Source organism: Phyllostomus discolor, chromosome 3 (genome assembly GCF_004126475.2).
Source record: "Phyllostomus discolor isolate MPI-MPIP mPhyDis1 chromosome 3, mPhyDis1.pri.v3, whole genome shotgun sequence".
NCBI lineage: Eukaryota > Metazoa > Chordata > Mammalia > Chiroptera > Phyllostomidae > Phyllostomus > Phyllostomus discolor.
The window spans coordinates 165,649,062-165,661,970 of record NC_040905.2 but is presented as its reverse complement, the minus strand read 5'-3'; the positions used below and the strand labels follow the sequence as shown (position 1 = coordinate 165,661,970).

Sequence of the window (12,909 nt, the reverse complement as noted above, 5' to 3'; positions counted from 1 at the left end):
TCTGGCAGTCTGTGTAGTGTTCCATGTCACTCAGTAACTTATTTTTACACATTTAAATATAGGCACTGCCTCGAATTGAGAGACAAAGGCAACATTCTAAAACTGGGCTTTTTCAAATCACCTCTGGCAATTCCCAGTGTCAGACAAGACTCTTCTCTGCTCCGAAATTCTGCAGTGGGGCCGCCTTCAGGAGCAGTCCGCCCAGCCTGGCCCTTTGGGCAGGGTCTCGCAATCTACTGCAATATAGACACGTATATTGGGATTCCGTGGCCCTAGAAAGGATGATTACAAAGGATGTGGTGGCATTTCAATCATTAGAAAGGACATCAGAAAAATGCATACCGATATTTCTTCCACCCGGAACCTTAGAGAAGCATACAAAGTGTAGGATTATCCTTACTTGGTAGATGGGGATATAAGAAGCTAAAAGTTGAAATTTGCTATATTTAGTGAAAACTCATCAGAATGCTAATGTTGGGTGAGACTAGTGATACCTCCTCCTTCACAGGCTTTGGTGGGATGGATGCAAATTTGCTATGTACAGAGGAGAATCACAGCTGCTTGGTAGTTGGGGTGTGTGTGTGTGTGGCTGTGTGTGATACGTGTGTGTGTGTGTACATCCACATGCACACACAGAGATTATATGTATTAATGTTTGGTATTTGAATTGCTTCCTATGTTTGACAACGTTTAACAACAATTCAAGCATTACACAAAAGCTAGATTTTCTTTCATAGTGCATTTTCATGAAACAGGAAACTAGAAAATATTGGAAAAATTTTTACTTACTATTTTATTTACTTTCCACTTACTTTCATTTAAAATGTGTTGTGGTTGAAGGCTGCTGAGGTTGGCAGTGGTCCAGGCCTCTCTGGACCTCTGAAGGACCCTGTGGAACTTTTAATGAGCATGCAGGCTGACCCAGGTCTGATATTAGTTGTGGGAATGCCGAAGCTGGGCACCCTTCTGCTCCTGACAAGAGGACACGTATTTGCAAGGCTAAATAACAACACAACACAGCATGTGCTAGGAACTGTTAAGAATGCACTAAATAGCGCTCGCTTCGGCAGCACATACACCGACATTGGAACGATGCAGGGAAGATGAGCATGGCATCTGCACAAGAATGACACACAGATTCATGAAGCGTTCCATATTTTCATAAAAACAAAAAAGAGTGCACTAAATATAGGGCTACAGAGTTCTGAAAAGAACAGTCCTTTATAGGCTGGGGAAGGCTTTGTGGAAAATATCAGTTAAACCTTGTCCTAAACACGTAGGTGGCAGAAAGTGGGTAGTGGGAAGGAGCTGTTCCAGGTAAAGGGACTGATGTGACCACAAGTCTGAGAGGCAGCAACAGAGGTGTCCAGGACACCTCTGGGCCCCTCTGACTCAGCAGAGCAGCACGCTTTCCTGAGCACGACAGGACAAGGACGAGAGACCTGAAAGACAGTGGTATTGGTGAATGGGACTCGGAGGAGAATTTCAATGTGAAAGGAAGTTCATTAGGAGAAGACAGGATTTTTGTTCCTTAATTAAAATGCACTTATAAAGTCTCCACTGAATGTACATTTGCAATTATCTCCGTGCCCCAGGGCAAGTGACTACAAAGAGAACCAGGGCTGAGTTAAACTGGTTCCCGGATGAGGTACACAAAACGAAGTGGATTTTCCTGGGCATGGGCCTTTAACAGAATCCTGCACTGGACTTTTGGCAATGTTACCTTTCTCCTCCAGATGGTCTGCAAAAATACTGAATTTTCCAAAGCAAATTCCCCATTTAAAATGTTCTCCAACCCTTCTAATGGTGACTCGTGTGGGGAAGCAGGCTCCAGTCCCGCCTGCCCCGCTGCCTGCCGGTTGGGCTGCTGCATTTCCCACTCCAGGCAAGTTTTCAGGCTGCTGGGGCTGCCAAGTGGGACTGAACTTTGCGTCGAGGCTGCTTGATTGCCCACCTCTCACAGTTTCTTTTCCCTCCTGGTTGTCCCCACATGGCCTTAATCCCTCAGGCCACACCTTTTTTTACTCAAGCGGTTTTCCTCCCCTTTCCTCCCTTCAAACCAGTAAGTGGCCATACTGTTGCACTTTCGAAACAACTGTAGAGTCAGTCCATTCACTGGTTCAGCACTTGTCAAGCCCACGCTTTGTGCCAGGCGCTGTGCTACCCATGGCAGAGTGAGGGGAGAAGTCCCAGTGCACTGGGGACGAGGCTGCAGGAGGAACGGCAGTGCTGCTGTCTGTTTCACGTCCAGGCGCAGACAGTGGCTGGCTTGACTTTCCTTTCGAGTTAGTCCATGCAGATCAAAAGGTGTAGGAGCAATTGTGGTGAAAGTTGTATAACTGTATGAATTATTCAGTAAAACTCCTCAAAAGGTACATTTAAAATGGGTATATAAATTGTACCCTCAACACTAGTGGTAGGTAGGGAAGCCTTCCTTTCCCTTCACTGCTTAATTGTTTGTCAAGTCCAGTCATCTGTGACAGCTTTTTAATGAATAGAGTGACAATTTTGTGCAGTTTGTTTGCTCCTTGTTTCTTCTTCCCCACCCCCCACTCTGCTTTCAGACGGCAGAGGTGACACAGGAGTGGAATGTGTCAGGGGCAGGCGGGGGTAGGGGGGCCGGCGGGAACAGCTCTGAGGTTTTCCCTCCAGCAACCCCAGCTTCTCAGCAGACTTGAGCTGCAGGTCGAGAAGCCCAGGTATCCAAGGTGAACATAAGTGCAGCTTCCGACTCTGATCGCTAACAGTGGAAATGTACGCTAGCTGGGCATGCCGTGGCTGGGTTCCACCACTGGGCAGCAGCCATGCTGACTCAGCTGCAGCAGAACCGGATGCAGCCGTAAAGACTCTGGCAGGCTGACTGTGGCAGCAGCTGCTCATCCAGCCAGTTCTGTGGCTCTTTAGATAGTTGCCAAGTTGGGACCTCAATCCCCTCCTACCTTTTCCTGAGATAAGGAAAACACCTCAGGGTTTCAGAGCCCAAGATGGACAGATACAAACATTCTGTTCCCCGGCCCCCACCTGCTCCTCAAAGCACTGAAACTTTTAGATGCTGCAATTTGTGCCAATCTGTGTTTTAAATTTTTTTTCTTCTTACATTTCTGTCTCAGTGAGCTCAGGCTGGTAAAACAAAACGCCGTAGGCTGAGTGGTTTGAACAGCAGACATTCATCCCTCTCAGTGCTGGAGGTCCGGAAGGCTGAGATTAAGGTGCTGGCAGATGCAGTACCTGGTGAGGACCTTCTTGCCACTTGTAAATGGCCACCTTCTCCTTGCATCCTTAGGTGGCGGAGAGAGGAAGAGGAAGAAAGTTCTCTGGGATTTCTTCTTATAAGGCCACTAATCCCGTCATGTGGGTCTCACCCTCATGGCTCGATTTAAATCTTAATTTCTCCTAAAGGCCCCACTCCAAATACTGTCACGTGATGGGTTAGTTTCAACACATAACTGTAGTCCCTAATATAATCTAAACTTTTTCGATCCTGTAAAAACTAAATTGTTTTTAGATTCACTTTTATATCTAAATAAGAGATAGCAGTATGTGTGGCCCCAGTTACAGACTGGTTTCGGATACACCCAGTGCGCATAGGGCTCCACTGTGCATGTATACTCACAGAGTCAGAAGATCGAGTGTTGAACGGTGGTGTTTTTAAATGTGAGTTAAGGTCTATGAAGAGGAAGGAGAGGGAATTGGCCCAAGTGGCCAAAGGAAACCAAATGTGTACAGTGTAGGTGGAAAGCGAAGTAGTAAGTAGAAAGAGATCCGAATATTTGATGGGACAACAAAGCCTTAAATATGAGAGATTGGCTCAGAAGTGGGTCAATAGTGGGGACATATGAATGACTTTTGTTACTTTCCCAGGGTCACAGAGACCTGTTCTGGTGGGCCTAGGATGCTAAATGGAAAACTGAGAGACAAGTGGAGCAGCTTACACACGCACATGCATACGCATGCACATACACACACACACACATGCACACACAAGCATGCATACATGGCTCGTTCCCCCTCCCATCCAGCTGCAATGATTCTAAAGGAAAAAATCCAGTTGTGCTATAGTCTGGTCCCGTCCCCACTCCCACCCACCCCACCCCCAGCTCTTTCGAACAGGCTCTGGTCCCCGGGACCTGCCAGCGCTCTCCTGCTTCAGGGAGGGGCTCCCGGCTGGAGGGCAGCTGGGCTGACACCGAATTAGAGAATGCCATCAGTGGAACCACGGGCTCTGTGACTCCGCAGGACAGAAGCCCAGGGCCAGTGTAATGTGAACCAAGCACTAAAGACGAGCCTACAGTCTGATCCGGGACTGACCCCTCTTACCCCTGCCATGGGTTCTAGTGTGTTTAGTACGTCCTCAGGATCTGCTTCCAGGTGTCAGATATGAGAGTGGACACCTTCCCAAGCCCATAGCCCCAATCTAGCCCCTTCCCACATCTGACCTGAGGAGGGAGAAAGGGCCACTGTGGCTTCCCTGATGGAGCTGGTGACACAGGCCCAAGCAGGGGAGGCCAAGGTGGCTCAGAGGGGACAGCAAGAAGACCTGGCCACAGTTGCTCCTCTTCTGCCTGGGGTATACTCCCTGCCCCCACAGTGCTGTGCACTTTCAGTCTGGTGCTTCCTCATCCCCAGCGAAGGGGGCACACAGCAGGAGTGCCTTTTGTCAGGCTGCAAGCCCTCTTTGCTCCAGGAAAGGCAGATAACATTGACTCATCAGCCCTCCCCACTGGCAGCTACTCCACTAGGTCCTCATATACCTACCTGACTCCATTTCATCCCCATAAACCCATTTTATAGGTGAAGAAAATGAGGGTGAAGGAGGTTATGACTGGCCCAAGGTCACACAGCAAGTAAGTGGCAGAACCGGGATTTAAACTGTTCTTCCGTCGGGATAGGAGTGCCCTTGGGGCCAGGGGTCTAGTAGAGGTCAGGCTGCGAGGGAGGAAATGAAGGGGACAGACTGGAGAAGGCTGCTGGGATATGCTCCTGGGATTCCCTCCACTGGGGCTTTTCTGCAGAGAGGCCAGGTATTCCTCTGGTGCCCTGCCCCCAAATATTCCTTCTCTACCCTAAAGGGCCTGGAGCACACAGGGGTGGGCAAAAGTGGGTTTACAGCTGTTCTTATGGAAACAGACATGCAGGTTATGGTTGTTACAATAGCTTTCTTAACTCAGAAGAATGTCCCTCGCAACTGTAAACCCACTTTTGCCCACCCCGTATGTATTCAGCCAGTCATGGAAACAAGGCTGGGAGCCAGTTCCACAGAATCTCCAGCATCTCTGTCAGACTCTCCCATCACTCCAGCCACCGCATTTTTTTCAATGGGGCCTCGAGAGGGGGCTTGCTGAAGTGTTACTACTCAGAAACTGAGAAAGGCAGAATGCTACAAATTGGGACCCCAGAGAGAATAGTTTCCACTTGAGACCAAGGCCATCTACCTGGATGGTGGCTGGAAAGGTCCTTGTCTTTCCTGGGCAGCATCTGGGAGGTTGGGCTCAGGAGAGTGGGTTCTTGAGCCAGGTTGCCTGGGTTCAAGTACCCACCCTGCCTTAACTAGCAGTGTGACCTTGGGCAAGTTACCCAACCTCAGTTTCCCCAGCTGTACAGTGAATACCTCTTAAAGTTAGTGTCTGGATAATAATAATAATAATAATTGAGCTTAGGATAGGGCTTTGGCACAAACTAAGTGATTGATAAGTATAACATTATAACATTATTCAATGGGACAAATAGAGACCTTATCAGTCAGGATAGGAACAGAGCCTTGATCTGGTTTACATATAAAGATCATCTACCCAGGGCCTGTCTGCATCTCCACGGTTTGCACCATGAGACAGTGGGGCCAATGAAACGTTGGCCCGGGATCATCAGGATCCTGGGTTTACACCCAACTCTGCTGTTCCCACAGGTGTGTGACTCTGGACAGAGCACTTTGTGCCTTTTCATCTTAGTTTCATCTGCTCTGAAAAACGAGGGCCTGGAATATACAGTTTTTAACAGTCTGTCACTCTCAGATTGAACAAGGAGTGTCTGTGCTCAGACTGGGTCTGTACTAATCCCTGCGTTCTAGGTTTCAGCTATTTGCCAGGACTGTTCTGAGAATTCTGTATGTTTAACTCATTTCGTCTTCACAACCATTTGTAAGGGAGGCTATTCCCTTCACATCACAGGTGGAGAAACTGAGGCATGGGAATCCTGAATAACTTGCTCAATGCCACAGAGCCAGGAAGCAGCAAAGCAGGAGTCAGACTTGGGCACTTTGGCTCCAGACTCTCTTCTTAACTACCGTGCTGTGCATTTCTCTCTAGGAACTGGGTTCACTTGCTAATAATGGAGAATTGTTTAAAAATATAGACACTTATTCTATCATATAAAATAAGATCAGATATAGTGATCCCAGAGCTGTATGCAGACCTCAGAAATCATCAGTGACCCTGGCCCTTTCCATTCATTTGCTCTACCTTACTGGTTACAGTGCATCCATCCTCATGGTCACAACATGGCTGTGAGGGCTCTGGCCATCATGACTGCATCCTGCAGTAGCAAAAGGCTATGCCCCTTTAATGACCTCTCCTAGTGACTTTATGTTCTAGCTCATCAGCCATTCCTATCTGTTAAGGGAGGCTAGGGAATGTAATTTTCCAAGGGGGGTGGGGGCATACCTAAAGATGAAAGGAATGGATATTGAGAAAACAACAGCATTTTTGTGCCGTGCGGAAGGCCTGAGGTGTGGGCTGTGCTGAAGGAGCATTGCAGAGGAGGGGGGCCAATAGATGCAGAGAGAAAGGGCCACATGCCCACCCTGTCTGTAGGAGGCTCCAAAAAGGAACCGTCAGCAAAAGCCAGGAACCACGTTCTAGAAGCACAACTTCCTGCCCTATCTGGTCCCCTTCAGCCTGGTCTGTAGGCTCTGGCTGCTGAAAATCCCCAGGCGCACTCTCTGTAAGAAAACATTCTTGTTCAGTAAACTTATCAACAAAGGGAGCAGCAGAGGAGTGGAATGGTGGCGTCAGTGAACCTAATGAAAATGTTACAGATAAGACCCTTTTTAAGGAAAGTTATTTGCAATGTAGTTGTGATCCTGTGTACATTCCCAAGAGATACAGCTGTTCTCTAGGAGGAAAATCTAGTGCATGGCTCTCTTTAGTTCGTGGATTTAAATTAACATACTGGAAATTATTTAATTTTAATAAGAAAATCTAGAGAATATAATCCAAATGGAAGAAAGAAATACAGAAAATGTAATATATGAAACAATTTTATAAATTCTAAAATTGGTTAAGATATAAAATAATATTACTACAAAAATATGGACATTTTCCACTCTGCCTATTAATATATTTGTCATTGTAAAAATACTATGTTTATCTATTGCTGTGTAACAAACTAGCCCCAAACTTAGTAGCTTAGAACAACCACAGTGGCATTTACTTATTATGCATGCAGTTCTAGGGGCAGGCTGGGCTCAGGGAGGCAGATTTGCTCAGGGTCTCTCACTCAGTGACAGACAGTGGCTGGTGGCTGGGGCTGGAGTTGCCAAAAGTCTGCTTTCCTCATGCATCTGGAGTCTGAGCTAAGAATACTCGAATCGCAGGAGGTTCAGCCCCTCAAAGGTACACGTCCCAGGAGAGACAGCCAGGCAGAGCCACACTACCCAGTCACACAGCATCACTTACAGCACATTGTGTCCACCGAGGTGGTCACAAAGGACCACCCATCTCTTGCTGGGGATATGGCCAAGTTCAGGAAGAAACTGCAGGAGGGACAGTCATTGCTGTGACCACTTTGAAAAACAGAATCTGCCACACTCCAAAGGCACATGCCTACCTACCTGATCATCACAGCTTCTCATCCATTATCCCAACAACTCCAGGGGATTTATGAGATTATTAGTCCCATTTTACAAATGAGAAATCAGGATTTCAATGGCTAAGTCATCGTGCTAATGATTAGTCGTAACTGGGTTTCAACCCCAGCTCTGCCTGCATGTAAAGCGCATGGTGCACCATCAGTCTGTGTCAGGTGGCTGTTATTACTTCTGATAACACAGACTACAGAGAATTTAGTTGACTCTCCCAAAGTTGTCTGAGTAGACGTCCCCAGGTTAGCAGTCAGCTTCTGCAGGCCCCATGCAGTCTGCCCATGTTACCTACAAACCTGGGCCTTGAAGTCATCCTGAAACTGACTTTATTTTACACGTGTGGTAACTCACAACTGTTAGTGAAGCAGCAGTAAAAAAATATAGGGGGTGAGGTAGATTTCTGAGGATTCATAGGCTATATACCTCCCCTTCCTACCTGTTCCTTGAAACCTTTGATATATAACCTCAGGTGTCCTACAGTTTGCTTCAGTCAATGTCAGACTTAAAAGAAGGGTGAAAATCCAGTTAAAGGAGTTCTTTTGGCTTCTGGCCAAGTTAAAGCCACTCCTTCTCTCACCGCAGGCGAACTGGGTGCTGAAGCTGTGGTCAGAGGCTTACTTTTGCCCGGGGCCAGGTAGCTTTCACCTGCCTCTGCAACAGGCCATGCTCTTCACCTTTGTCTGCCATCCTGAAAACGAGTTCAGTGGTGACAGGGAGAATTTGGTAACCAGGTCTGGGTATCCTCTTAATTTAAGCAAGCTCTAGCGCCACAGTTAGGAAAACAGTTTAAACCACATTCATCACCAGAGTCCTATTCATCTGAAGGATAATAGAAATGTTACTAATTATTGCATGTCAGCTAAATTTCAGCCATCATGTTGTCACTTCAAGGCTTGTTGGTATGTAAGCTCCCTTGGTAGAACAGTATAAAGGGCAAGACTTTATTATGTCTAAGTAATGTGATTTTTCTTCCTCGGTGTGTGCCATACTGTGTGGGAAACCATGAAAACACTAGGCTTAACTGTCCCCAAGTTAGATGAACACAAGTTTTTAATATTTTCTCTTTAATGCTCTGCAGGTTCCCCTCTGTGGGGCTAGGTATAGACCTGTTTTTGTTGATTAGGGGACTTCTGTTTTCAATTCTGGGAAATTATCAGCTGTTATCTCTGAATATTGCCGCTTACTCATTTCACATTCTTTTAAACATTCTTTTAGATGCGGGTTGGGCAGCTCCATTATATGCTTATCTCCAGGCTTCTTAAACATTTTTTTCATATTTAAAATTTTTTACCTCTTTGGTGATTTTCTTAGATCTGTCATATAGCTCATGAGTTCTCCAGTTGTGTCTCATTTATTGTTTAACCTATCCATTGAGATTTTTTCCTTATTTTAGTGACTCCATTTTTATTTCAGAAATTCTGTTTAGTTCTTTTCTTAAATTTTCCTGATCTCCTTTTTTGTACCCTCCCATCTTTTTCATACATTGTGTACATTTTATTATACCTCTGTATTAACTTTGGGCTTTTACATCATTCTACTATCTCTGATTCTTACTGGGCTAATTCTCCTGCGTGTAGTATCTGTGGGTTCTCCCCCATGTGCGGTTGGTTTTCCGCAGCTATTTTACTGTGAGCTCACCTTTGGCAAGGGTCGCTCCATCCATGGGTAACACATGGGCCCTAATTAAGAAACTCTTTCTCCAGAGCAGCTTTACATTTATTTCTACCTGAGCCCTAGGGATTTCAATAATATATTTTATAGTTAATTGTAGCACCCACAGTAGAGGAATATATATTAGTAACTTATACCCACATATGGGGCAGTCCTAGAATTTCAGTTTCTTTAGGTGGCTTTCTTTCTGATTAATGTCTCCAAGCTGATAACAAACTTCATTCCACCTCTCTGGACAATTTTCAGCTTTTTTTGTAGACCGTTTTACACAGATGGGGTAGCTTTTCAAGGCTCCAAACTATAAGCAGGTGGCGGACCCAGAACCCCACTTTGCCCTGGGCAAGGCTACGTCCCTCATCCTATGTGGGCATTGAAACCTGCCTTCTGGTTCCCGCCTCCAGGACCTGTGTGCCGCCCCCAGATCCGCACTGGCGGCCCTCCTAGCAGCTGCCACGGCACCAGCTCCTGCTGTCACTCCGCTTTTGATTTTTCTCTTCCTCTCTGGCACCTGGAGTTTTCCTTTCTCTTTCAACACATTTTTGTTGTGCTTTCCCGGCATCTCCATGTCTGCAGCAGGAGAGGCCTGAATGGTGTTAGCTGCTTCTGCTGTGTTGCCTTAAGTCACAGTGAGTTTCTCATAAGCAAAGAGCTTTCATTCTTCATTCTTCATTCAAAGAGCCGTGACCTGAGTTTGAGTCTTGTGTCCACCACTTCCCCACAGTGTTATCTTGGGCAAGCAACCTAACATTTCTGAGCTTCAAGGTCAAACTAAAGATAAGCATAGTCTTCCCAGTTTCGTTGGAAAAATTAGCCACATAATGCATGTGAAATTCCTTGAATGGCACCTAGCACATAGCAAATCAGAGCATCAGTCTCACCTGGGCAACTTTTCGAAAATACAGATTCCTGGTTGCTGCCCTTTAGAGATTCTGATTTACGAAATCCAAGGTGGGGCCCAGACACCTGCATTTTGAAATGCTACACGGGCGATCCTGACAGACCAGCAAGTTTGCAAACACTCCTAGGGTTACACATGACATGGTCGCCGGATCATCATCCCATGTTTCTAAGCACTTCAGACTCCTCTGAAGTAAAACCTCATTTTCTCCCCTCCCTGATGTGCATCTCAGGTGCGGTGAGGCTGTGGAGAAAAACAAGCGCCTCATCACAGCGGACCAGAGGGAGTATCAACAGGAGCTCAAGAAGAACTACGACAAGCTGAAAGAGAACCTCAGGCCCATGATCAAGCGGAAGATTCCAGAACTCTACAAGCCAATATTCAGAGTTGAGAGTCAAAAGAGGTAAGAATGGGGCAGAGAAGGCCCCTTCCTGGGAGATGAAGGGCAGGGCCCGAGGCCCAGAAATCAGGGCGCACTCCGCTGCACGCACCGCGGAGCGCTGGGAGTGGGCCTGGGCTCGGAGAACCTGTTCTGCGTCGTCCGGATCCTCCCCGTACCTTCTCCTGTCCTCGCCCCGACCCTTCCAGTCAGCCCTGTGCCAGCCGTCCTCCGCTGTGTATTTTCCGGCGCAGTGTCAAAGGGCCTCAGCACCTTCTCTTGTTATTTACAGAGTTCTCGCCGATGACATCCTTTTCCAGTGGGCGATTCCCCTCCCCCATCCCTCTCTTCAAAAGTCTAATTGATCTTTCTTAACTCCTTTTTCTTTCTCTCTCTCTCTCTCCTTAATTTCAGAGACTCCTTCCACCGATCTAGTTTGAGGAAATGTGAAACCCAGTTGTCACAGGGCAGCTAAGAAAAACTGTCTTCACCCGTGGAGACTGGGACTGAGGCTCTGCAACTCCAGAGAAGGACTCGCCGGTACTTAAAACATAGGACATTTGCCAGCAGGGCAACTACAGGCTCCCTAACCAAACAGCACTCTGAAACTTTGGGATCCAAGTGACCACAGTGGGGTCTGACCACATTTTGCCTATTTGGGGGGCATAGGTAACAGTGTGGTTGATCAGGGTGCCTGCATATTTACTAACACGTGGTTTTTCATAATGTTGCAAAAAGCAAGGCATACACAGCATCTCCTGCTGAGTGGTCAGATACTGTCCACCTGAAGAAAGGTGACTTCCTCTGGCCCATATTAGGCTTTACAGGATCAACCCAAATTGCCCAAGGAAAAACGGGAAGGGTGTCCACCAGCCTACTCAGAGTGAACCTCCCTCATCCCCTCTTTATGGGAGAGGAGGGTGAGCTCTCGGGAGCGCAAATCATGTTCAATGAACCTGTGAGGGCAGCCTCACCAGAAATCTAAGAATCGTCCTGGCTGGAACCTTGGTCATAGCTTAATCACCTGTGACCTCGTCACCTGTCAGTAACGGTGGACTAATTGTTGTATAGTTATTTTTGCTCTGCTGTTACTGTTAAGTTAACGTGTTTATAGAGGAACACACTTGAAGCTCTGATTGAGGAGACACACGGTACTCTGAGCGGTCAGCCCAGAGTCGTGGGTGCCGCATTCACTTGGACTGAAACAGTTCTCCTACGATGCTTTGCGTTTTTTCTGACGCTCAAGCTTGCTCACTCTTTTTCTCCTCCTCCCTGGGATCAAGTTTATTTTTATAAAAGGATAATATCTCTCCTTTCATATCAGAATACAGTGCTGTCTGTCAGCATGTGTATATCACTTAGAGAATACGGTCACTTTTGCCTTCTTTTTACAATGTACTTTAGGGAAAATATGAATGAAATTATTGTTTGAGAATTAAGTTATATATTTGTAATATGACTGATTATATTGACTGGTACTAAAAATGTAATATGAATTTTAAATAAAATGTTTTCCATTACAACTTGTGTTTTTTATTTATTTATTTTTAAGGAGAGGGGAAGGGAGGAAGAGAGGGAGAGAAACATTTTTTGGTTGCCTCCTGCATGCTCCCATCTGGGGACCTGGCCCACAACCCAGGCATGTGCTCTGACTGGGAATAGGGCTGGTGACCTTTTGGTTTGCAGGCTGGCACTCAATCCACTGACCACACCAGCCAGGGCACAACTGTGTTTTTTTATATTAACAAGTCTTAATGTTTTGTGAAGCACTTCAGAGAAAAGAAGCATGCACAATAGTGACCTTGGTCAAACAGTGCCACCCTGGGTTGTAGCTCTTCTCAATATTTATTCTTGGTGGGCCTGAGAGAGAATTTAATTTGGATATTCCAGAACTTTTTGTTTATACCATTAGGTCTGCATGAATTTATATTTTGTGGGAGGACTTCTTTTTAATCACTAAAGCTTAAGTTTAAGTGGCAGTTTGTTTTTTAAGCATTTGGGAACTGTTTTTTAAATATATTATACACTTAATTGCTTTCTTAAATGAGTTTACATGATGTACTCTCATTCCATATGTTGGTTAGCATCTTCTGTGTGGGAGATACT

General features: G+C 46.2%; 1 protein-coding gene and 1 non-coding gene across 3 annotated transcripts in view; both read left to right on the top strand.

The window, feature by feature from the left end:
* The window catches only part of DOCK8 (dedicator of cytokinesis 8), a 219,086-nt gene extending 206,760 nt beyond the window's left edge, over positions 1-12,326 (top strand). For both annotated transcript variants that reach the window (XM_028508388.2, XM_036021718.1), the window contains 2 exons: positions 10,657-10,827; positions 11,218-12,326. In XM_028508388.2, the coding sequence (XP_028364189.2) occupies positions 10,657-10,827; positions 11,218-11,278 (232 nt within the window). In that variant the 3' untranslated portion in view covers positions 11,279-12,326. The remainder of the gene's footprint in view (positions 1-10,656; positions 10,828-11,217) is intronic.
* LOC114513907 lies at positions 1,055-1,161 on the top strand. Its single transcript, XR_003685887.1, has one exon. It is a non-coding gene; the product is annotated as a U6 spliceosomal RNA (small nuclear RNA).
* Positions 12,327-12,909: the final 583 nt, after the last annotated feature.